This window comes from Neofelis nebulosa, chromosome 10, assembly GCF_028018385.1.
Source record: "Neofelis nebulosa isolate mNeoNeb1 chromosome 10, mNeoNeb1.pri, whole genome shotgun sequence".
Lineage (NCBI taxonomy): Eukaryota > Metazoa > Chordata > Mammalia > Carnivora > Felidae > Neofelis > Neofelis nebulosa.
In genome coordinates this window covers 68,551,882-68,577,924 of record NC_080791.1, presented here as the reverse complement: position 1 = coordinate 68,577,924, position 26,043 = coordinate 68,551,882, and the positions used below count along the sequence as shown (strand labels likewise).

General features: G+C 50.8%; 1 protein-coding gene across 16 annotated transcripts in view; it reads right to left on the bottom strand.

Annotated features, from left to right (window-relative positions):
- MICAL2 (microtubule associated monooxygenase, calponin and LIM domain containing 2) overlaps nucleotides 1–26,043 on the bottom strand; it is a 225,088-nt gene that overhangs the window by 181,380 nt on the left and 17,665 nt on the right. For 15 of the 16 annotated variants that reach the window (XM_058688266.1, XM_058688267.1, XM_058688270.1 and 12 more), the window contains one exon: nucleotides 16,771–16,838. The exons of the other annotated variant lie outside the window; for it this stretch is intronic. In XM_058688266.1, the coding sequence (XP_058544249.1) occupies nucleotides 16,771–16,803 (33 nt within the window). In that variant the 5' untranslated portion in view covers nucleotides 16,804–16,838. Of the gene's footprint in view, nucleotides 1–16,770; nucleotides 16,839–26,043 lie in introns of those variants that run through there. 16 annotated transcript variants of the gene reach the window in all.

The following is a 26,043-nucleotide window of genomic DNA, read 5'->3' as shown; positions in this document are numbered from 1 at the left end:
CATTGTGTATTCATGTATGCTTATATATGCATGTGTGTATATACCCACGTGTACATGTGCGTGTATAAGACACATGTATATATGTATATGCAGGTGTGTGTGTATATATATGTGCATTGTGTATGCATATACATGCATGCACGTATATGCCCGTGTGTATATGTTCATGTATAATACGCATGTGTGTATATCTACATGTGTACACACATACCTATTTTAAACATTTTTCAATAAGGATTTCCAGCCAGTGCTCCACATCTCTGCTTGAACCACGAAGCCTCTCTTCAAGGACCTTTCCAGAGAAGCAAAGCCTTTGAGTGGACAGAACTCTGGCCTGGGCATGAGGAGTCTGGGCCAGCCCCTGACACCAGCCTCATGAGGACACCAACAGCAGCGTGGCTCAGCTGCTGACAGTGCACCAGACCCTGTCCCAGATGCCTCCATCTGTGATCTCATTTGACCATCCTTGTTGGACAGAAGACAAGACAGACTACAGGGTAACCTCCCCAGTATCCCACAGGCAGTGACTAGGGATGCCGTGAAAGGAGCCCCACTCCATCTCACTTCAAAATCCACACTCTTAGTCACCCACTGGATAGGGGCCACATAGACAGAGCTAACACGACCAGCTTTTGCTGCAGCCACCGTATACAGGAAATGATCCAGTTCTAGAGCTTCTGAGGATCTCACAGGTGTCAACAACGGGATGTGGTTTCATCAGTTACGGTGCAACCAAATAATAAAGTATTCAGCAGTTCTTTAAAAATAGTATTCATGAAGACATTTAATCCATGGGGAAATGCTTGTGCCTTACTGCAGAGTGAGGAGAGCCGGATACAGTTTCAGGTACGCTATAGGATTCCGACCCCATAAGGCAATATCTATAGAAGAAGAAAAACAAGCTAAACATGAACATCATTGTGTGTGTGTGTGTGGGGGGGGGTGCATGCATGGGGTGGGGGGAGATGGTCTTTCAGATTATTTTTATTTTTAGCTTCATACTTTTCTGCATTTCCCAAATTTTCTACCAAGAGCATGTACAACTTGTATAAACCCCTCCTATACACACATTCCAAGTCCAGGAGCCTCTTTCCCTGATCAGACCATTGGTCTCAGCCATAGGAGGTGGGCTTCTGGACTGTATCTTCCTTGGGCGAGCAAGTACCTGCAGGCCTCCACCACACCAGCAGTGTACTTTTCTTCCGAAAACAAAGGGCCATCCTGCAAGAAGCTAACTTCTTGCTAACTTGGTGAATGTGCTTACATTCCAGCCAGCAAGGGACAGGGGTGGGACAAGGCCCCAAGGCTGTATTCCCCCCCATGGCTCTGCCCTCTGGATCTCAGGTCCTTGGGTCCAGCGTGGCAGGCCCCTTCCCAAGAAGCCATGCCTTTGAGCCCATCTCAGCCTGGCCTGCAGGATGCCTTGCCCGTGAACCCACAAGAAGGAAACCTGCATACCTGCTTATGGGCCAAGAGGTGACAAAATTACGTGGATCTCAACACACACACTGGGCTCATCTTAACAACAAAAACTGAACAGTCCATTCTACGTGTGCCCCAAATCATCTTGGTGACATACTGGGTGCCCAGGAAAACTGTCAACTCTCAATTTTGAGTTCCAGGAGGCCATCCTATTTCAGAACTGATAGTGGGGGTACTGAGAATAAGCAGATTCAGGGACAGAAAACAGAACAGTGGATGAGAGGGCAGGGGGAAGAGAGGAATACGGAGTTAGTGTTTAAGGGGTGCTGACTTTGAATTTGGCAAGATGAAAAAGTTCTGGAGGTGGATGGTGCGGATGTCTGCACAACCGTGTTAATATATTCAGTGCTACTGAGCTCTACATTTAAAAATGGTTAAAATGGTAAGTTTTATGTCACATATATTTTCCCACAAAAGTAAAAATAAAAATAAAATGCACAAAACAAAACCACCATCACCACCTAACAGTAAGAGCTGTCCAAGGCCAGAGTATGGAATTTGTGACCTAATTAACGCTGAAGTCAATTTTCTAAAATACTTCTGAATTAAAATGTAATACACAAAAGAAATCATTGGGCTAATGAAAGAATCTTGCTGTTTTTATTTGGCTCAGTGAAATCATTTTCACCTTTTTTTTTTTTTTTTTTTTGGTAGGTCATCTAGACTCTCATTCTTCCTTCCAAATCTTATTGGACTCTAGAAAGCCTATGGAAGCTCAGTCCTGACAAGTTGTAATTTTATCTCTTGTTCTGCTTCCCCCAGGCAACCACCAATACCCCCACCCCGGTACGCTCAGCACCAGTGACATCTCCTTCAACACCCGGCTCCCTGGTCTTGCTCCCTGAGCCCACCACGCATTGCCCAGGGAGAATGCTCCTGCATTCTGACCGTCCCCAAGCCGTGAGGCCAGCAGACTGCAGTTCTGTGAAAGCAGGGACCATTCTTCCCAGCAATGTACAGATTCCCTAAAAGCTCTCTGGCGACAGGTCCAGATCAGCTCAGATCAGGTGGAGATGCCATTGGGCTCGAATGAGTGGAAATAACGGCTGTGTCATGAGATGACACTCCTGTCCCTCAAAGTCAGGGCTGGGCATATTTTTCATTGGCTAACATCAACTTCAAGGACACTCGGTAAGAAGCCTTTTGAAGAATCCTGTTGTAAGACAAAGAAGCTTCCCCATTTCAAAAAACATTAGGTCCGATATATCATATAGCATCCTTGGTGTTCTTAAGCATGTGGATGTAAGCAAATCCTCGCCCTACCAACTCCTACTCTTCCCTTCAAGGCCCCTTCCCTCCAGACGTTCTAGCTCCCTAGCCCCAAATGGGTTGGATCCCTCCCACTGCATCCTTACTTGCCTCAATTACAGCAAGTTCTTCTGTCAATTTTTAATTTTTATGCCCAGTTCCTAGCACAAGACCCTCTGCACGTAGTATGTGCTAAATGAATGAATGAATATACAATCCTTGGGACCGTAAGAACTGTTGACATTAAATGAGCATCTATGAAGTCTTGGGCAAGGTGTTAAAAGCTTCCTATGTATTAAAGTTAATCACTGTAACAAACCCAGGCATTGTTAGACACTCCATTATCTCCATTTTGTAAAGAATTAGGAAAGTTAGCAAGTTGCCCGAGGTCACATGGCCACAAGTCATGAATGTGTAACATGAAGCCCCATAGTCAGAGCTCAGAGCCCACATCCTTAACCACTATACCCATACTGCTCCCACACAAAGTGGACGCAGCCAAAGGTATACAAGTGCTGCCCTGCACACCACAGCAGACAGGGTCTCTGGTCTAGGCCGGGGACTCCTTTTCTTCTATCAAACTCCAAAATGCTAAGATCTGGGTAATGAGATCTTGGTGCACTATCAGATGAGGACAGAGGCTAAGCTGCCAATAAAAACTCAGCTGGAAGGTAATTTTTAGGCTTTGGTGGGTATGGCCGAGACAGGCTAGCTGATTGCCACACGCATTGCTCCTTCCTCCTGAGCCCTTCCTTGTAGCTGTGAACCCACGCAACCAGCTCTAGGTAATCGGACTATGAGCAGAAGTGATATATACAACTTCCGGGCATGCCCCATAAGAACCTCCCATGGTGACCGTCCACGTTCTTTTCACTTCTGCCAGAGCACAGCAGCTTTGGAAACCACAGGTGGGAGATGGCAAAGCCAGGAGAAGGAAAGAGCCAGATTCCCTGGGTGCCCTGGGAGGAAAGCCCTCTGTGACAAGGAACATTTGGCCTTCACATACATGAGAAATAAACTGCAAGTATATGAAGTCACTGAGAACTGAGGGTTTATCTGTTAGGTGGGAAACGTCCCCTTAAGTAATACAGGAGGTAAACCACAGTGTGGTAGGTACGTCAGATTTGGCCTGTGTCAGAAAGCTTTCTCTCCCAGTAAGAATGCTGGTCACGTGGGGCGCCTGGGTGGCTCTGTCAGCTAAGCGTCTGACTTTGGCTCAGGTCACGATCTCATGGTTCGTGGGTCCAAGCCCCGTGTCGGGCCCTGTGCTGACAGCTCAGAGCCTGGAGCCTGCTTCAGATTCTGTGTCCCTCTCTCTGTCTGCCCCACTCCTGCTAATGTTCTGTCTCTGTCTTTCAAAACTGAATAAACATTAAAAAAAAAAAAAAAAAGAATGTTGGTCACATGAATGAGCATCTCTCTCACTACCACCATCGTTGTGGTCAACTTCCAAAACAACCAGATCCGCCATTTTATATCTTACCTTCCACTAGGTCCTCAATATCCTAAAAAGGTTGCTTGACCCTCAGAATATGCCTGCCCACCTCTCTATTTAAGCACTCCCGTCCCATATATATATCCTGGGTTGAAAATCCACATCCTTTCTCTACGTGAGAATAATAGAGGAGAACAGGACAGATAAGCTAGTCATTTCCTTGGTTTCAGTGCCTGCCCCCGTGTCCCCCGCCCTGAGTCCCTGGAAGCGATGTGCTATGGTGGAAACCAAATGGACTCTAGCTCACTGAGCACTCTACCGAACAAGTCATAAACAGAGCGTCTCTGTGAAACGTAAATGAGGTGCCTCATAGTGCGCTCTCACGGATGTGCTAAGTGTCATTTCCAGCACCTGCAGGGGAATGACTCCCACTACCTCAAAGCTCAAGGCAGCCCAAGCCAAACTAAGGTAGAAATTGGTGCATTTTCACACAAATGGAAAGGGTAGCTCATTCCCGTTCATCTAACTTAGGCTGGGATGGGAGAGCTAAACGTGTGTTTTCCACTGAGCTGGTTTCTAGCACGCCCTTAAGGTCACTCCCCGTGGTGAACCTTCGTATCTGGATCGCATTACATCTCCTGACTTGCTGAAATTAGGTCTCAGGGACTTGGACTCCAGTAATTGGTCCGGAGGACAGAGGGGGATGCCGAGGAGGAGACGGAAGCCATAGCAAAGCGAACATGAAAAGGATTTCTCAACAACACCTGTTCGCTCCACACACAGCTCCCCAGCCAGGAGCCTGGGACGACCACAGAGCAGTCCCCGCCCTGAGAAGCTCACAGCCCAGCAGTGTCTCACGGAGCCTGTCTTCCAAAGGCCCCAGACCTTAAAGAGTTGTGCCAAGTTAATGCATTTGTCAACCGCCTCCCTCCCCCCACCCCCCCGCCAAAAATTTGTTCTTCATTGCCTGACAAAAGTTGCGGGGTTTTTTGTTCTCGTGTGAATTTGTCAACATGAAGTCAGTCTCAAAAATGTGCGCAAACTCCATCATAGTTAGGTCTATACTGCCTTCGCCTAAGAAAACAAAATGGCACTCTCCGTCCTTCCCACCCAGCCTGGCTTCCCCGGCCATGTCCACTCCCTCACCTCCACCTCCCCTTCCATCCACTGCAGTCTGCTTCCCACCCATGCACACAGTCCGGGCCTGGCCTCACACCCAAGGTTGCCACACCAACTCCACCATCCCATCTGGGACCCTACCTTGTTCACTGCCTCTCCCATTTTCAGTCTTTGCAGGCTCCTCTCTCTCTCAATGCCCCTGAGATTTTGCTGTGTCCCAAGATTTTAATCTTCACTCTCCTCCCGCCCTCAAGGACCTCAGACACTCCTATAGTTCAACCAATATCTATGTCCTTATGACCCAACAAGCTATCCCTCCATGGGATCTCCAGGTCCGTAAGCCAACTGCCAGATACCCACTTCCTCAATGACTCCCATACAGAGACCTCACATGTGGTCAGTTGACCTCCCGTCACTCCCCTGCACCCCCAACCTCAGCGAACAGCACCATCTGCATCCAGACCCCCGAGTCACACTGTCAGAGTCCCCTCCTTGCCCCAGTCCCTCACCTCCTGAGCGGCCCATCACCCAGTCCTGCCTCAGCAGCCCCATCCACTACCACCGTCCTTCCTCTCTGCTCTCACCTGAGCCCTCAAAACCTCCTCAAGCTGTTCCTGCTTCCTGATCACCCCCCTCCAACCCATCGGCCTATTTCTCAAGCTGCTACCAAAGACACCTTTACATCAAAAACGCACATTTGCTCAGGATCTGTTCCTCTTTCATCCTTCAGCAGCAGCCCCCCACCCCCCCCCCCAACAATCTTCAGGGCCAAATCTGAACATCCTAGCAGAGCAAAACAGAAACCACCTTTGTGACTCACCTCTTGACTGCCCTTGGCCTGCCCCCCAATGCTTCCCCTTCCCTGTACTCTTGGCTTAGTGAGCCACCCGCAGTCCCTAGTAAGCCAGGCTCTTCCACAACTCCCTGCCTGTGCCTTAGCTTGTGCTGTGTCTCTAACATGCCCATGCACATTCTTTTTTATCTGCTGAAAACCTGGGGGGCTCTAGAGCTGAAATACCAAAGCTAGCACAGTATCAGGGGTCCCAGTTTGGACTCTGGAGTCAGGTAGACTTATTAGAAACACGACACACCATTTACTAGCTGTGTGTGCCTGGACGAGTTACCAAACCTCTTTGAACCTCAGTTTCCCCATCCATAAAATGGGGATAATAATAGTCTTGACCCCACTGGGCTACGTGAGAATGAAACACAATGATGCTTGGCTAGGCAGTGTTCTAGGCTGCACTGTTCTCCTTTAAAGTCTTGCTCGGGCCTCCACTCACCCCCTTCCCCACACTGTACCCTGTGGAGGTTCCGATGATCGTTTCACACATCCTATTGTGTGGATCCACTTACAGGTCTGCCTGCCTCATTGGACTGTGAGCTCTCGAGCCTGGGATTTGTGCCTCTAGCAATGGTAGGTGCCCAGTGACCACTGCTTGTGGGTAAAACCCAAGCAAGAGTGGCTACAAAACCCAGGCTATGTGGTGGCTCGAAGTGTGACTGCTCTATCTTACCGCCACCAGGATTACCGCAGGGGCCTCCCACCCAGTCTCTACTTCTCAGCCAGAACCGCCCCCACCCTGTTCCCAAAGCCCTCAGGGCTCCCTATACCCCGCTGTGTAAACCCCCTTGATGGGCTCACCAGGTCTCCGGTGCAGCCCCTATTTCCTTGTTAGGCTCGATTCCCAAAGGTATTAGCGCTGCCCTGTGGCTGCGTCAGACAGGTGGGCCCCTGAAGTGCTCCACATCCAGCCTCCACCCTCCTCCTCCCAGCCCTGCTCCAATCTTACCCATCCTCTAGAGTGGGGGCATGCCCCACGATGCTAACTGAAGACTTACTGTGCCCTGTCTCCCAAAGGAACTGCACAGTCCACTCAGGGGATCACATTTCAATAATAATTATGGGTAATGGCTGCTGTGACACTGAGCGGTGTGGACACACAGGATGGAGTGACGGGCGGCCTGAAGAAAACCTCAGAGAAATGGCACCAGAGGCACAGAAGATTCCCGGCCCCTTACTGACCTTTCTTTCCTATGCATTCTTTTCCTCCTGGAGTCCACGCCAGAGGCCACCCAACCTGGCTCTACCATCGATTCACCAGGAAGGGTCTCCAAATACAGCTTCCTGGTCCCACTCCCAAACAGAATCTATGTAGCCTGATGGCCAAGGTGGGGAGGAGGGGAATGCTTTTGACTCCCCAGGGAGTTCTGTGGCCCAGCCAGGTCTGGGAATCACTACCCACATAGAGTTCTGCTCGTTCCATTCACTGAGAACCTGCTTTAGCTGGGGCATCGCCAGGCGCTGTGGAGAGCAGGTGGACAAGTTCTGCGCCCCCAGCTTCTGAGAAACTGCCATCCGGGCAGGGGTGGGGGCAGGGGGAGACAAGCAGTCATAACACAGGGATCGTACACAGGGCAGAGACCAGACTATCTGGCACTTCATTTAGCCTTGAACCCCAACACATTTTTTGTGCATTAATCTTGTCTGGGTGACTCATGTATAAACTTCTTAAGGAAAAGGCCACTGTCCTTTGTCTGGTTCCCTGCATTTCCCAGAGTACCCAGCTCAGTTCTGGGTACACAACTGGCATTCAATCGGTGTCAAAGATTCAAACAATTCGACTTTTTATATTATGCCCCTATTTGACGAATTCAGCCATTAACGAGCCGTCTACTCATTTTTACCTTTGTCATTTCGGTGCCGGTGAGGTGCCCACTCCTGGTAGGTAGGCACTACACATTTGTTGAATAAATGAACCTCTAGCAGTCAATGATCTGTTTCAGGAGCGACAGAACAGCTTATGCTATAACGCCTTTAGAGTTAGCTTTTGAAAGCCTCCCAAATTTTTTTCATTTGAATTATAGACCTTGAATTTCAGAATCAATTTCCTGATACGTAATTATACTGCTTTGTTGTTAATACTGTCATGAATGTTATTAGCAATGTAAATAACACCTCCCTGGACCTTGGCAGTCAGCCGGCCTCTGTGTGGCTATGCCCAGGGCAGGGGCACAGGACATGATTGCCCACTCCTCTCATTAAGCCTTCCACCCAGCTAGCAGACCAGCCGGCCACACCCCTGACCCCAGTCTCCACACAGGGACCTGTAAACTGCATTCAGCCTTTATAAGCAGGTGTGTGCACCTGCAGGGCTGGGTAAGCCCTGCCTGAGTCAGAAAAGCCCAATGGGCTGTTCAAAGCCTACGGACATGTCAACGCACTTGAGAAGCCAGGATCTGTGATTTCAGTGTGAAATCCCCTGTGCTGTAGACAAGACACACGACCAAACAGGGACACTCAGCAGGAGGTTCTTGGGAGGCCCCAGCACGGGACATTCCACCAAGCAGGAGTGGGCTGGGCAAGCTGGGGTGACCAGAAGAGTGGACAGACTCTGCTTTCCTTGGGGCCAGCATTTCCAGTGGTAATGCTGTTGTCATTGTGGTTTGTTTGTTTATTTGTTCTACGCCCTAAAAACAAGACTTGGTCTTGAGTGGGGACACTTCTGGATGCAGCTTAAAGATCATCTGGCCCTCCCTCTAGGTTCAGTCTAGGGATGGAAGATCTGTGATGTCCTTTGCACCAAGGACCAAAGGGGTTTTCCCTGGAGGGCATGCTCCTTCGTGGAAAGCACTCTGGCAGCCCAGTCTGAGAGCTGTTCCCTTCCTTTTCGCTTCTGCTCGAAAGCAGGAGGATTTATTTGCTGCCTACTTATTTGTCCATACCTTCCCCACAGACACTGATGACCATGTGCCAGGAAAATGAACACAGCTGCAAAGTTCTCAGATGTGACCTTGGAGGAGTGAATGGGCCAGAGGCAGAGCAAGAAAGCTCTGAGAAAGTTTCTCTCTACTCCAGCAGGACCCACCCAAGGGGGTTCTCTGTCCAAGTCAAATACACTGTTATCAGAGAGCAGTTTAGATGTCTGAGCAGAAAAGAGAGAGAGAGAGAGAGAGAGAGAGAGAGAGAGAGAGAGAGAGAGTTTGGTCCATTTCCTCATTTGTGCAGAGGAACTGAGGCCTCCTGGGAACTATTTTCCCAAAAGTTCTATAAAGCCAATGAAGTTTCCAGAAAGGTCTGATAAGACAGGGCAGAACGAGTCCCTAAAAGACACTAAACTGCTGAACTGACCTCTGAGATTTTTTTTTAATGTTTATTTATTTATTTTGAGAGAGAGGGAGGGAGGGAGGGAGAGAGAGAGAGAGAGAGAGAGAGAGAGAGAAAATGCACACATGCCAGCTGGGGAGGGGCAGAGAGAGGAGACCGAGAATCCCAAGCAGGCTCCACACTGTCAGCACAGAGCGTGATGCAGGGTTTGAACCCCCCAACCAGGAGATCATGACCTGAGCCAAAATCAAGAGTCAGATGCTTAAGTGACTGAGCCACTCAGGTGCACCTGAGATTATTGGCTTGACAGGTTATTCCACACCACTGGCACATGACCACGAGGCTGGCAGAGAGAGCAATGTGGACCTGTGTGGAAGGGCACCATGGCTCTGAGGACACGGACGCCCAGCTCTCCCAGTGAACACACAAAGGCCATGGTCTGTGAGTTCAGAGATGCTGGGATTAGCGCTCCAGGACCAGAGACTACCCTGACCCCTGCCCCTCACTGCCCCACAGCCCAACAGACATCAGTGCAGGGAGAAGATCACGGGTGGGACCATGCTGCTGATTTTTCTGTGGAGGTTAGGGAGACAGTGTCCTACCATCCCAACATAAGAAAGCTGGGTTGGCTCAACAAAGATATTGGACTCCTCTCTTGGTGTCTGGGCTCATGTTCTGACAAACACATTCACTAAAATAAGCAGCAGCTGTCTCAGAAAGGAATTTCTCTTTCTTCACACACAAAAAAACACAAAACCCAGGAGCTACAGAAGAGACCGATGCAGGCGTGAAGGCTTCGACTCCACATTGCTCTCCGGTTTTTCACATGAAGGACAAGTGAGGCTCAAAGCTCTGTTTCCAAAATGGATTTCCGGGGACAGACCTCCACAAGGATTCATCCATGGAGAGAGAGACCAGGGCTCCCACAGGACTCACTCACTCTCTCACTCACTCTCTCTCTCTCTCCGTGACTCCTCCCACTCTAAAGAGCTGATATTTTTAAAGATTCTTGCTCTCTCATGGCAAATCATCTGCTTCCTGGATCCTTTTGCCTTGTAAATATCATCTTTAAAAACAGAGATATATTTTCATTGGTCTTTATTTTTAAGTAGCCTTCTCACTCCAGCCCAGCTCCTGCAGAAAGATTGTGTGGCCCTGTCTGGAATGCAAACCAGTCCCTGGAGAGACAGTCTGCGCATGAACTCACAAGGGTGTTTGTTATCAGCTTATTTGGCAAGAGGAATCTGAGACATTTTACACATGAACTGTCAGTGTGGCCGGTCCCACTCTGATGCCTTCGCCCTATCAATAAACACCTCCACTGGTGCGTGACACACAAGAGGTAAAAAATGGACACAGACAGTCTGAAAACAAGCCTCGTGCACGTGTCTACAGGGAAAGGTACTTCAGGTGCCTGGAGAATTCATATCTGGAGAATCTTCGCTGGTCCCTACTGAGGTTTCTTTCAACGACTCTTACAGAGTTAGCAAGTGTTTCACAAAAGCCCTTAACCTTCTGGTGCCAACCACGCCCCCTCCTCCCCCAGCTTATCTCTCAGTTAAATGTCCCACCCCTTCCACCCTCAGCGAAGAAGAAAACTCTTCTTTACTTGTGAGTCCTGCATCAAGCCCTTTCATACCACCACACATTTTCTTGGAAGCCTGCTTTCTTATCTACCTAGTAATCTCCTATTCATCCTTCAATTCCCAAGTCCCCCAGCTTGTGCTCAGTGCAGGTATTCTGTGTGAGGCTCTCTTCTCAGTGCTTCCAGAACACTTGATGTGTCTATGACAACAGTTAGAATGGCGGCTGTAACTTCGTATGCACCTGTCCTGCTGTCAGGCCAAGGCACAAGCTCCTGGGAATAAAGGGACTAGGGCTTACTCACCCCTGCATCCCCACAACCCAGCCCAGGACCCGGCATTCAGAAACCTCATAATAAATGTTGGTCGCCCCAATCAACACCCGGCCCATTTAGCCCCAGCCCTCCCCTCTCGGTGCTAACAGAGAGGCCACTTGACATGTGGAACGAGAACAGGCGGCGGGGTCAGCCTCTGAGCGCTGGCCCCTGTGAGTTCAGTAGCCTGTGTCTGCCTCAGTTTCCTTCTCAGTACAACAAGTATGGCCACTTCTCAGAGGGCTGCCGAGGGGAACAGACAAGGTAACACACACAACTTTGTGCCCACTCGTGTCATGGAGCTCAGGAGGAAACGTGAAAACAAGTGGGGTCCTACTTTAAAAAAGTGAATGGCTTCCGCGCCGGTTCATGGGCCATTAACATGATGATAAGGTGGCCAGCCTGCCACCCAAAGTGGCCTCTCTCAGAGTAAGAGACAGGGCAGGCTGCACACTCAATCCACACCCTTAGCTTCAGATTCTCAGGACGAGGCCTGCTTAGCAACAAAGGTGATTTGCGTCTGAGTGGCAAACCCACAAGAGGCCACTCCTGCCGAGGCTGGCAGATCCGAGCCTTCGTTTCCGGTCTTAAATTAACCTTTCACCCCAAGACACGCCATAAAACAGAATAATGCTGGCTCAACAGTGGTAAGTCACTAAGTACAAGCCAAACAGCCCGCACATGAGAAGAAGCCTCCACCTCCCCGAGCGGTTGCACCCAGGTTTTATTAGGCCCCCAATAAACAATGAGGTGGCAGCAGTGGGGCCCTGCTCACACCTTAGACAATCAAGCACAGGGTCAAAGAGAGAAGTGGAAAGTGTGGTGGCTGGAACCATGTCAGGAGGCAGCAGGGCGCTGGGGGGAAAGCCACTTCATATGATGTTGTTTTTTTAAATGTTTATTTATTTTGGAGAGAGAGAAACAGGGAGCAAGCAGGGGAGGGGCAGAGAGGGAGACACAGAATCCGAAGCAGGCTCCAGGCTCTCAGCTGTTAGCACAGAGCCCGACACGGGGCTCGAACCCACCAACCGTGAGATCGTGACCTGAGCCAGTCTGACGCTTAACCGACTGAGCCACCCAGGTGCCCCTCATATGATGTTTTTGATTCCCAAAGTTGGGAATCGGGAGACCTGGCCTTCATCTCCATTCTCCCACTAGCTTGCTTTCTGGGTCTTGGTAAGTTCTCTCTCTGGGCCTCAATTTCTTTACCCATACAACAGAAGAATTCGATTCCATGTTCTATAGGTTCTTCCCAGCTTTAACACACTAAGATCATAAATCCTAGAGGCAACTCCACCTTTCTCAGCCCTTCCCCTTTCTGTGATAGTTATCCATCTGAGACATCTCTTAGCTCCCACTGAGCAGGCTTCTACCAACACTAGAACTTCACTGCTCCAGAGTGTCTGGTCAGTCCTGAGCACAGAGCCTGGCTGGCCAAGAAGAGGAGACGCTTGAGGCCGTATTCTTAAGGACTCATCTGCTCTCTCTGGTCAAACAACTCAACTCCAGGTAACTTGTGGCATTCGGAGCTTGGCTATTCCAACAACCCCTGGTCATCTGGGCTGGCTTCTTTCCACTCAAAGATTTTTCTCACTCCCTTCTAATACCACCTGCACCTCCTGGGTTCCCAACTCTCTATCAAAACATTAGACTTTCCCCAAGGTGCTTGGCAAGAGACTAGGGCAGCAATTGGCAGTTCTTATCTGTACTCTGGTATGTCCCAGGGTGGGGTAGGGGAGAGGCTACGAAGGCCAGGAGAAAAGTGTCTACAGAAGCAATCTCCAGCCACATTAGGAGGAGGTGACCTGGAGAAGGTGACAGAGCTAATCACAAGGACAGAGAGAGCACTGAAAAGTCACAGAATTCCAGGAAGCTCCTTAAGATGCTACCCAACCCTCGATGCCTCCCTTATCTCCTTAATAACTCTGGGGACAGGTGAAGTTCTGAGTGGCCCAACGCCATGCAGCTAAGCTGTGGACAATCAATACTAGAACGTGGGTCTTGGCCTCAGCCCACTCTTTTTTCCACTCTACTCCGTTGACCTCAAGACCTAGTTAGGGTACTCTAATGAGGCCAGTTGGATCCCCTACAGACTCTAAGAAACATGACCCAAGTGCCACTTAGGGGAAGAGCAGGCCCAGAAGATATTTTGATAACTGTCTCCCTGACCCCCCATGCATTCCTTCCCAAGCTGACACAGTTTAATTGTTCTTTCTCCAGCCCTTGCCACAAACTCTTGAGGAGCTTAGAGGTCAGTGAGAAGGGAGGGGTGAGCCCTCCTGTCTTACAGAAACCTGAATATCTAGGATGATCACAAGGTTCCCTCTTCCTCGGTCTAAAGGAGGTCAGTGGGGAAAAGTGGCAGATGGAATTAACCCACTGGAAACCTGGCCTGATTAGGTCAAGAACAGTCATTGTGAGCAATTAGATGGATCATCTGAATGTTTATTACAACGCTAGGATCTGCCTCTGCCAAGGACCTTTCAAAGACCCATGTTGGACAGCTCACCTCAAAGTCAGGAGGAGGAAGCTCAGAGTAAAAGATTCAAGGAATTAATTATTCAGTGTGCATGACCCAGTTCCTGGAGGTGAGGCTGAGTGAGAAGAGAACTCACCAGCTCCTTATCTTGGCAAGAAATGCAAATACTTCACCGGGTAGTGTTCCCTTTGCTGCCCAAGAGGATCCGTTTATGGTGGAGAGTGCCTCCCGCCTGCCTCCCCAAAAGAGCCAAAGTTCATTCATTCAACAAATAGTTACTGGGCTCCTCTGAAGTCCTATGCCCTCCAAGGATTTACATATGGCTGGAGCTTAGCAGCTTCGAAAGATCATGGAATTTATAAACAGGAGGCCCGGGCAGTGTCCCAGCTCAGACCTTAGGTGGCTATACTACCCTGGGCAGGGTAGAAAATTAAGTTAACTTTCTCATCTGCAAAATGGGAATGAATCCTCCTGCCTTATTATGAACGTGAAATTGATCTTTTTAAAATGGAAAGTCCAAGTAAACCTGAGGTGTAAACAATAATGAGAGAAGCCGCATGCTTTTCCTGCCCTAGAGAAGCTTCTGACCTGGCCATGTTTGGAAAATAACCCGAGGTACCTCTGTGGCAAAGCTCACATTTCCTGTAATTTGGGCAAAGGTTATGTTTCAATCTGCCAAGCAGAGATGGAGCCTGTGGTCAGTCCCAGTCTCCGGTCGGTATGCCCCAGAAGGTGCAAGAAGGGGCAGAGTATAAACAGAGGACCCAGGACCTGCCTGGCCCTGTATCTGGCCTGGGTAAATGAAAGACCCAGGAAAGCCCTATGACTGAGAGCGGGGGAAAGGCCACCTGGAAGTGTGGTCAGTCAGAAACAAAACTTCATCTGGGCACAACAGGAATGAGTTGGCATACACATCCCTCCCCATATACATTTCAGACAACGATGGAACTCACTGCCCATTGCCCGACCCTTCTCTGGGGACACACTCTATATTCTGTTTCTCTAGGAAAGAGGCAGAATTCTCAGGCCACAGCAGATGGTCTTATCAGGACCTCTTTGCCAGGACACTAAGAATCAGAACTCCTGCAGTAGCTTTTCCCAGGTCCAGCCAACCCCTTCCTGGTCTGTTGTTTAGGATGTCACCTCCCATAGCTCCTCGGTGCCCCCCAGGCCAGCCTCTAAATGCCCAGACCTGGCTGCCTGCTGCCCCTCCCCCACCCTGCTCCAGCCTTGGGTTGGGCAATGATGCTCTCTGATCCCCTCCTCCCCCTCCCCTCCACCAGGACCCACCCCAGTCTCACACCTCCAGGGAAGCCCCTAGAGGCAGGGCCAGTTCTATTCTTCCCTATGTTCCCTCTAACTCAGGGCATTCTAGAAGTCCTTCACCATCCTGGTACTGCGGAATGATAGTCCCAAAATGTTCTCTGGTGTCTACATAAGGAAGGGAGGCCGAGGAGGAAGGGGGAGGAGAGGAAAGATGCCAGACTGGAAGTCCAGGGCCCACGTTCCAATTCTCCATTTGGCACCAGTTAGGTAGGTAACTTTGAGAAAGTATCTTCAGGCCAGGCTTCAGTGTCCCTATCTGGTAATGAGGTGTTTGTGCTAAATAAGCTCTTGGGTTCTCTCTAATTATAAAATTCAGTATTACAGAAACCAGACTAGCCTGGCCATAGGAGACAAGCGTCCTGGTTCTTATGTGCTGCAGCCAGGGCGGGAGCAAGTTAGCTGACTGCCCAGACCTCTGTCTCCAGGTCTATAAAATACGTGAGGCTGATTGGACCACTCCTCCCAGGGAGTGAGGTTCCCACCAGACACTGCGGTAGAGCTTCATGAGCCCCAAAGCCCTGAAGAAATCTTGGGGTTTGAATTCCTTGAATCAACAAACAGCTGCCGACGCCCTGCCACGTGCCCAATACTGGGCCTCCAGGATGGCACTGCCTGGCTCAGACAGGAAGGTTGGAGGATGGGTCGTTGCTCTCAAGGCTCCCACAGCTAGGGAGTGAGACAAACAAGTGAGCAAACCTTAACTCGGCCGGTCATGCACCTGCAGTCTGAACAAAGCACTATGGGAGTGGAGAGGAGGAGGAGGCGCCAACTTTGCCTGGAGAAGGGAGGGAAGCTTCTAGAAGGAATGGCATGTCCCAGATGTGGACGCCTATTCCAGGAGTTGTGGGACTGAAGTCAGGGCAAAGGAGAGAGGCAGAAAATGAGGCTGAGGTCTAGCAAGAGGGGGCCTTGAAGGCCACTGGGACAGTGATGTTCAGATTGTCTTCTGGGAGGTTCTGGCAGCGCACAGAGACAGAGCAGGGGAACAGAGCAGAGCTGGGGAGAGCAGTGGGGGCTCCCAAGACAGTTCCTGAGGGTGACTATGCCAATCAGTCATTTTGATTCCTGCCCACACCAAGCCTCCCAGGCCCCCAAGCCTGCCTCCGTAGACTTGCCAAATCTACAGAAAGAGGTGAACAGGTCTGTTCTCCTAAGAAGGGAAGCCAAGCAGAGGAAGATGCCGCAATCACATTTTCAAATCTTGGACAAGTGGTGGAGTGCTGTGCAGTCACTCCCTGCAGGAGCTGCCCAGCCAGATTCTTGCCTTGGCACACATCTGGGCCAGCAGGAGACGGAAACGCCATCAGAACTGGGACTGGAGTCGGGACATCTGAGCTGCTGCTCTGACTAAGGGGAGAAGGGGCAGAGTGTCCCCCTGCCCAAAGACCACTGACTTAGGTCCCAGCCACATCTCAGTCTCAAGCCCCGCCTCCCTCCCTCCTCTGACAGCATGGAGGGCTGTGCAATGGTGGGGTGGCTGTCGGTTGTGGGGCAAAGACAGAGACAGGGTGGGAGGGGGGGCGGGGTGTGGGAACGGAGGCCTTCACCAGCCACTGCTTCTCCAAACCGGATCACAATTCACTTGGGTTTAAAGAAAGAGTGCAGGTGCCCTTACACCTTTCTGAAGCCTGACGCCAGCTCCCCAAGGTCAACCCAATGGTAGAAAAGAGACTTACTTGATCTTTAGGCATCGCAGTGACTAAAGTCATCTTGCAGGAAGAGCCACGCACAGGTTGCCATGTTCCTTTAAAAACAAGAGCCCGGCAATGAATGTCAGTTACATTATCTTACATTACAGCCTCATATCTTCTCCCTGCTAAGAGGTCCCCCAGGTTGTGTACTTTGCCCTGTAGTAACACTACCCAACTAGAGGAAATGCACAGAGGATTTCTCTCTGTGCTCCAAGTTTTGCATATGAATAAAGGAATTGCAAGGTGGTTAAACAAATTCCATTGTGTCCACTGTCTGGGCACCCTAAGGGTTTAATCACATCTCTACCAGAAGACTTGCAGAGAAAGTAAGATGGTAAAGATTACTTAAGTAGAAACAGAAAGTGCCAGAATTTCTAAGCTGAAGACACGCTGAAAGTAAGTCAAGCTGGTGTAAAAACTTGGTAATAAGTCACCAGCGTGAAATCTGTCACATTTCCCAAGGTGGAAAGGATCCAAAACACTACATAAACTAGGAAGTTATAAAAGTGGGCCATCTGATCATGGCTGAGTTTCCTAAACAATTATCTTGGCTTCCGATGAACACCCAAATGGTTTGGTCACATCCTACCACTTCTGCAGAAAATACCTCTACACCTATTTGGAAATGGAGCCCAGGGTTAGAAAACATTTCTAAGGACTTACTTTGACTACTCCAAATTCCTGAGAGGTAGCCTCAAAAGTTAAGATGAGAAGTTTGAGATGTGCCAGAGGCAACACACATACTCCAGAGACAGAGGCACACTTCGCTCAACAGGGGTGTGGACCTCCTTGCCCCCATAATCACACGTGTTCTCTCTATGCACAATGAGCTGTGTTAAGCACCTGGGACTTGAGCTCACTTTCGGGAATTCTCAGACTATGAACAGGAAAGTAGCTACTATGTACTGAGCACTGGCCATGCATTGAACGCACACTGTTCGACTAGACGTGGTCCGTCTCCGTAGCTCCTCACATACAGGAAGACAGGTCTGGAGAGCAGAAAGCCCCTGCCACGGCTCTGTGGCATTTAAGACCAGGGCAGGCTGACCCTCTGCTCGTGGTCTTTCCCACCACACCGAGGTGGGAGGGGTCCTAGGACAGCCGTGGTGAGCTCCCAGCGCAGCCACTTGGGCAGAGGCTACAACCATGCCCATCGTGATCATCGTTATCAAGCCACACCTCTCGGGCCGTCTGGAACGTGGCGGCTGGCAAACAGGCCAGCCTGCCTCACCCACATTCTATCAGCCTGAGCTGTAGGCTCAGAGAGGCCGGAGGGCTCCCCTTATCTGCCACCTGCTTCTCAAGGGAAGCACACTGGACTGTCCACACAGTGGGATGCAGGTGGGCATTTCTGGACCAGTCTGTGAGGGTCAGATTCCCACACAGGCCTGGGCACATTGCGATCCAGCCAACCCAAGGACGAACTCAAACCCTCTGTCTGACCAACAGTTAAACACACTTCGAACTCCCCTTAAATCCACTAAACCAGAAGGTCCTAGGGCCAAGCACCTCCCTTCCCCTCAAGGGGCCTCAGTTTCCTCATCTGTAGAATGAGAAACTGGACCTAATTGGTGACTCCTCACCAAAGACCCTTTAGCTGCCCCCCTCTATGGGACCTGACTGTTAGAGCCACCTACAAAGCTAGTCGGTTATTAAAAGACGAATCTAAAGGAATAATCCGCGCCCGGGCATTGTGATGGGTAGTTAGCACGTGCTATCTCAGACAATCCTCCCAGCCACCGTGTGGGGCAGGAAGTACAGTCACATCACAGAGGGCAAAACTGAGGCATGGCACAGGCAAGAGCCTTACCTGGGGACGTGATCAGCACTGGCCACAGCAGCCTGGGACTCCCAGGGGAGCTGGCCTGATGCCATGCCCATGTGTGCTCCCTGACACAAGCGTCTCTTTGTAACAGAACGAGGGAACGATGTCTCCTCTGACACCTGCCACCTCACCAGTCCCAAGCAGAGGCACGAAGTCTCCAGGCCCTTGCGGACCTGACTTGGGTGATGCAGCAAAGATGTCCTGCTGTATTCGAGTAGCCTCATGATCTCGAGGGACATGAGCGTACCTCAGGGGACCTTTCCCTCTGCTCTAGCTCCATCGCGTCAGGGTCTTCACTGGGGGACCCCAAGCACTTGGGACCACCAGACACTCCATCAATACTTGTCGAATGAAGGAATGAAGAAATCCAGAGGTCAGAGGCATGTAAGGCTTGTCTAAGAACCCCTTGGGGTAAGTTAGTGTGAGATGCACCAAGACTGGCTGGCCCAGAACCACCAAGGTGGCCCCTCAGCGGTGTGCCAAGGTCTCCATACCCCAGCCCCACCCCCACCCCCTGGACAAAGGATGAAGGCTCAGATGTTGACCCAGGTCCGCTCTCCATCACAGTCACCGGAGCAAGAGAAGCACCTGAATGCCAAGGCTGCCCAGGGAAGTGGTCCAGGAGCTCAGATCCTGGAACCAGGCAAGCCTGGGCTCCTACCCCAGCTCTGCCACTTTCAAGGAGTCTGATGGTCGTGGACAAGTCACATAATTTCTGTGAGCCTCAGTTTCCTATCTAAAAATGGGACTCCTGTTGGTACCTACTCCGCAGAGTGGTTGTGAAGAACAAGTGAGGTATTGCTGTTAACAATGCGGCCCAGGTGTGTAGTTCAAAGTGCTTGGAGGTGACGTCTATGCATTGTATCATCTGGGTTAGAGCGGGTGGTTAGGAGCACATCTGGAGTCCTCTGCTCGGGTGCAATGCCAGCTCTCCCTACTAGCTCATCATGGGACCTTGGGCAGATTGTTTAACCTCTTTGTGCCTTAGCTCCCTAGCATAGAAAGTGGGATTGATTGCAACGATTAAATGAGTTTACGTAGGTAAAGACCTTAGAAGAATGTCTGGCACAAAGTAAGCACTCAAGAAAAGTTAGCATTGGGGCGCCTGGGTGGCGCAGTCAGTTAAGCGTCTGACTTCAGCTCAGGTCACGATCTCACGGATCTCGTGGTCCGTGAGTTCGAGCCCCGCGTCAGGCTCTGGGCTGATGGCTCAGAGCCTGGAGCCTGCTTCCGATTCTGTGTCTCCTTCTCTCTTTGCCCCTCCCCCCTTCATGCTCTGTCTCTCTCTGTCTCAAAAATAAATAAAAACGTTAAAAAAAATAAAAAAAAAGTTAGCATTATTCTTAATTACTAATATTACAAGCATCCTTCTCCCTTTGTTCCAATACAGATTCCACCCCACCTCCCACTCCCCAGCCACAGAGATTGGCATGGGACTCAAGACAGGTTCATCAGAGAACCTTTACTCCTTGGCCACAATCTTGAGTACAAAGGGTGTGTACCTGCTCCAAGTTGGGCCAGGTTCTAATCTGAAAAACCTGGGAAAGGCCCGGTCCTCAGAATGCGTGGAAGTGTGTGCAGGGTCAGCTGGGAGCTGCCTGCAGCCATGGACTGCTGAGCAGGGATGCTGGAGGTCACCTGCTCTCTCCCTAGAGCTAGATTCTGCAGCATTTCCTTTGGGTCTTTAAATCTCCACTAGAACCTTCCAAGGCATCCCATTTTTGCTTAAGCTCATTCAAGTTGGGCTCCTGTCACTTGAAACCAAGAGTCTCAACTAACAATAGCACTCAGCAACTGGCCGCTTTATCATCGCTAAACCCCACCCAGGAAGTAAAGCCAGCTGCACACTCTCAGGGAGCCCCAGGCAGCCAAGGAAAAGCAAACATGTGCAGCAAGGTGTCTCTGCAAACTGAGGTCAAAGGAGGCCTCTGCAAGCCCCTGGACCGATGCCTTTCCTGGCAGAGGAAGATGCCAGAACCAAACATGTGAACAGCCCAGTCCTGGCATTCGTGGATGGGAACCCAGGCTCAGACGTGGGTCCTCCTCGCCATGAGCATTTTCATGGGCTTCACTGTGGTTCAGGGGAAAATACAACTCCAGGCAGTTGCTTGAAACAACTCTTCGGAGGAGGAAGGAAGGGGAGTAAGAGAAGGGAAACCACACTGAGTCCTTCAACATGTGGCTCTTTCCCTGGTGCAATCGCCTTGAACTTTCAGCACAGTCCTAGGAGCTGGATGCTCATCTGACCCACTTTCCAGTTGGGGAAACGGAGACGCAGAAAGCTGGATGTCTAACTCAGCAAGGTCACAGTGTCCGTGCCCGATGCCTGGTCCGCCCGCCATGCCGCCACCTCAGCACGCTCTGGTCCTGACCCTGAGACCTCCCCACACAGGCCCCTCTGCTGCCTCTCACCCCTGTGCTAAGACCACCCAAGCAAGATGGTCCTGGGCCACTGCCCCCTCACCTACCACCCGCCCTCCACCCCTGCCCAGAGACAGCTTCCCAGAGGAAGGGGCTGCCATAAGGTACTGACAGGACAGGTAGCATCATGGATATCTGGAGTGAGTCCCTGGGCACGTTTCCTTCTCTGCACATGAGTTATTTTCATCTCCAAGAGCTGCAGTGCGATGCTATGGAGACAGCATGTCTCCGGGGGTTTTAGCCAGGCCACACCTGTTAAATCCCGGGGAGAGTTCTGTGGGTTCTGGGGTTTTGTTTTTGTTTTTTTCTCAGTCACCGTTCCCAAGAGATGCTGGCTTACCAGGTGCAGCTACAGGTGCAGTCCTGTGCTAAACCCCGTCCCGTTGTCTCACCGCCTTCTGGGCCATCACCAAAGACAGTCTCCTGTACCCCAGGCCTCCTAACAGCAGCCTCTTGATTCCCTCCAGGAAAGGAAGCTCTATCTCCACATGCGGTTTCAAGAGTTTTAGAGAAACAGAAAACAACAACAAAAACCAAAACCCCGGCCTGGGAGCAAAAACAAAGAACAAAAACACACTGATCGCCTCCCCGTCTCCTGCAGCCGTTAGCCGTGGGGTGAACACGCACACCAGCACGTGAGGTCCCCGGAGCCCGACACCGAAGTCGGCACAGGCAATAAAAGGAAACAACCAGCGGAGTGAGGACTATGGAGACACAAACGCCAGCTGGTACAGACGGAGACTCAGCAGGAGAAGGTAGCTTCCAACATGTCACCCTGACTACAGTAAGGTGGAGCAGAGTGGCCTTGGCCAGGTGAGGGCTGCACCTGTGGGCGTGGGGGAGCTTGGCTAAGCCATTCCCAAGAGGCCTCTCCCACTGACCCTCACAGGCACACATTTCACAACGCCACATGCTGCCCGGAGCCCATCTGCCAGCTAATGGCCATTCTTTTTGTTTTCTAGCAGCCCCAAGTCACAGGGGATTATCCAGGCAGGTATTTCCCTTACTTCTCTTTTTCTTTTCAAAGCTTTGCCGTATAAATAGCTCTGCTATTTAAAAATAAATAAATCAGAAGGAACCGGCTGATTTTCCCTCAGGGCATGATTTGGTTTCACGCACTGGGCTAGGTGCAGGCTACACAGCTCTGCTTGGTGTTAGAGGGGCAGGCAGTACACTGGAGGGTTCTGCTGGGTCAGCTACAAATCTGAAAGGGGCTGGAATGCTCGAGAGGGTCCCATTTCCCCCCTCCCCCCACTCCCACCCCAACCTGGTTCTCTTTAAACCAGCCAGGAAAACAACCATTCAATCAACATTTGCTGAGTGCCCTGGCAGAGGCTGTGAAGAATACCCAAAAGTGAGGGAAACGGGGCTGGACGTGGGAAGCAGAGACAGTAGAAAGAACACTGTGGCCCCCCCCAATGCCAGCCTCAGTGCCCATGTGTCCTGAGACGCTGGACGACTCATGTCAGCACGTAGGTTCATTTGTCCCCCTTTCTGGGTTGAGATCTACCTTTTAAAGTCAGGGTATGGATTAAACAAAACAATACATGGCAAAGACTGTTAAAGGCTGCCACGTGAGAGCCATTTACTGCGAGCCAAGAGCTGCATGCTAAGTACTTTGCACGGATTATTTCAGCAGAACCTTACAACTTCCCTGTGAGGTGGGGACCACATCCTCAAGCTCAGAAGAGGAAACTGAGACTCCAAAATCAGAGCACCTGCCCCAAGTCACCCAGCTAGAACATACACCCAGGCCGGTCAGACTCCGAAGTCCTGGCCTCGCTGTGCTGCCTGCTGTCTAGTAGGTGCTCAGAACACATTACATGACATGTAAATGCGGAGCTCAGCTCGGGGCTGCTGGCTCTCCACCCGGGAGGCGCATGGAGAAAGGAAGGGGAGTTTTGGCTGAGAGAGTTTAGAAAGCCTTTCTGGAATAGGCAGGGCTGATCCAGGCCTTAGGAGATGGAGACGCAGACCAGAAAAACCGAAGCAAGGAGCCGGAGGCGCAGATGACCAGGCAGGTGGGCCGCGCGTAGCAGCAGAGACTGACCGGGCTGGAGGAAGAAAGGAAGGGGGACTGGCCTGAGGGAGGGATGGGCCACCAGAGCCATGGTCTTAGAGGTCATTCCACCTACAATCTTTCTCACCCACACCCCAGAGACACTCCTGTGTCTGCTTTGGTCATATGACAATCCTGGAGGGAACCAGGGATCCCAACTGTAAAGGCCCAATAACCCCTCTGTCCCCACAGCAGACCTGGCACCCAATTCGACGAGCAGGTGATCTGCCAGCTCCCTGCCCGCGCTGCCCTGCCAACCGGCCAGGCCCAAACTCTAGCCTCAGCTCTGGGACGCCAGGAATCTGAATGCAGCCTCGTGCATGGAAGTATCCCCACTGCCACCCAACATTCAAGGCTCCCAGGAGGGAGAAGAGGTGAAAAGGGAGCTGTAGGACTTGAGCTCCTCACAGGGCTGGGTCCCTGGTTCACTGACTCTGTATTCCCCACATCGGCTGGGACATTATAGGTACTTCTCAATAACTGCTTATTAGGCTAAACTGAACAGAAGATTCTTCCACTTAAGCAATAGCTCTGGAGTTTCGTAGGTCTGGATTACAGTCTGTCCCGGAGCCCTGGGCTTCGTCCCACCTTGCTGGAAGGATCATCTGCCTGTCTGCCTCCCAGAAAGGAAGTGCCGCTGCCACTGCCCCCAGCATCTCTCCTGTGACACCCCCGGGAGGCTCCCCTGCACCCTGAACATGGTTCTGGGCCCTGCAGCTAGCCCCACTCCTCCTCCTGGGAGAAGCACAGGTGCCAGCCTCCTCCGCCTCCAGCTGCAGGTTCCTCCAAGGACTGTCTGTGCTCTAGGCATGGCTCCAAACGCTACAAGCTACAACGCCCCCCCCACTGTCTCTGTTCCCCGCAAGCCCAGAGCCCCAGCTGAGCCTCAGACCCACGGGGAAGGGAAATGGGAGTGGGGGGGATTTAAGCAACTCCGATCGCTGGCTCAGCTCAGGCCCACTGTTGCGTGCTTTTCTGGAAGTAACAGGACCTGGAGGAGGAGGAGGAGGAGGAGGAGGAGGAGGAGGAGGAGGAGGAGGAAACTGTGTAAAGTTCTCCTCCCAGCTCTCCTCAGGAGAAGGGCACAGGGGAATTCATGGAGAGGCTTGGTCAATCTGAGCCTCCAGACCAAGGCTTCCTGGGATGGGCAGGGAGACACCTGTTACCTTCTGCCTGAGAATCTGTGGACAGATTACCCAATCCTGCAGAGGCTCGGTCTCCTTACCCATTAAATGGGGATAAGAGTCAATGGTCACAGGGAAAAACGCTGAAGACAGGATAAAGTATGAATGTGAATGTGCTTGGCCAACCGTAAAGCACCCTTCGAAATATCAGACATTGTCCATAATCCTGGGAAGTGGGGTCTGCAGGTCAGAGTAAGCGGCTGCGAGGGAAGTGGAAAACTAGGAACCCTTTCCATTTGGCAAACTTCCTTCAACATCATCTAGGACAAGGGACAAGTCTCCAGGGATTTAAAAACAAACAAACAAACAAACAAACAAACAAACAACAACAAAAACCACGAAGACCTATTCCCTGGTCTCAAGCACTCCCAGTCTGGCAAAGAGCTACACTCACATTTACATAACAAGGCAAAACAAAATGTGACTGGAGGGATCATCCAGAGGGGATGGGACATTTTATTCTGGCCTCAGAGGTCACAGGAGACTTTTATAACATTATAAGATAATAATTCACATAATGCTAACTCTTAGAGCTTGCTGGGGCCAGGGAGTTCTGAGTCTTTGCATGGCCAACCTAATTTAACTCTCACAAAATCCCTACAAGGGTTTGCAGAGAACATAACTGAGACACAGAGAAATTCCCTCCTATCTCTGTCTCACATGGCTGAGGGGTGGTGGAGCTGGGATTTAAACCCATCAGACTCTGCTCCTCCAGCACACCAGGGGCTGAGTCAACCAAGACAGGTCTCAGACAGACTCTCCAGGTGGCTGAAAAGCTCTGATAAGGCCTGTGAGGATGAGTCACTGGGGGAAGGTGCTAACTTTTACTCACCCATGTGCAACTCTGACTTCCGGCCCAGGGTCTCACCTCTGACGCAGCCCCTGGCGGACCTGGGGAGTTGGCCACGCCTCTATGTTCCCCAAGGCTCCATGTCAGCACCACATACCAAGGGAGACTGATGTAGCCTATATGTCAGTATACATTTACATAACAGACCACTCCTGGGATAACAGTTCTTATAAAAGGTACTTTAATGTCAGACGGTGGGGGCGGGGGGAGGGAAACCTCTCAAATCCTGGCTCTGCTACTTATTCGCTGTGTGACCTTGGGCAGATCTTAGTGTCTCTGAGCCTCAGCTTGCTCATCTACAAGATGTGGTTGACAATGCTTATCTCGGGCAGTTGTTGCAAAGATGAAATAAGATAGCATGGCTAGTGCAGCACCTGGCACACCGTAGACACAGAAGCAGTGGTTGAATGAATGACTTTACAAAGGATTTCCACCGGAAAATCACCTTCTGCATGGTACTTCCTGTACCCCAGGTAATGTTCCAAGCATTCTACGTTCAGTAGCCGATTTCATCCTGTCAAAAATGCACCTATAGGATAAATACTTCTTTATCTTCATTTTACAGGTGTGGGGCTTGAAGCACAGAGAGGTTAAGTAACTCTTCCAAGGTCACTTGGGCAGGAGTAAAACCCAGAGCCCACACTCTTAAGCGCTGTATTATTCTAAAATAAAGAAAAGTCACAGCAAAAATGTTGAACTGACCCCATGCCCTAAATTCTGAGAACACTTCAGTGCATTTCTCATCATTCCCCCTCCAACCTAAACTCTGCCATCACCCCCCTTCTGCCAGTACCTGCTATCCCCCTCACCCCTGCCCCACGGCTCTTACTTCCTAGCCCTGCCCCACTGTACTAAAGTCAGAGGTGTGAAACTAGTGGGCTTTTTTAGGCCCTGGTCATCTGGAATCTCAGCCTCCCGC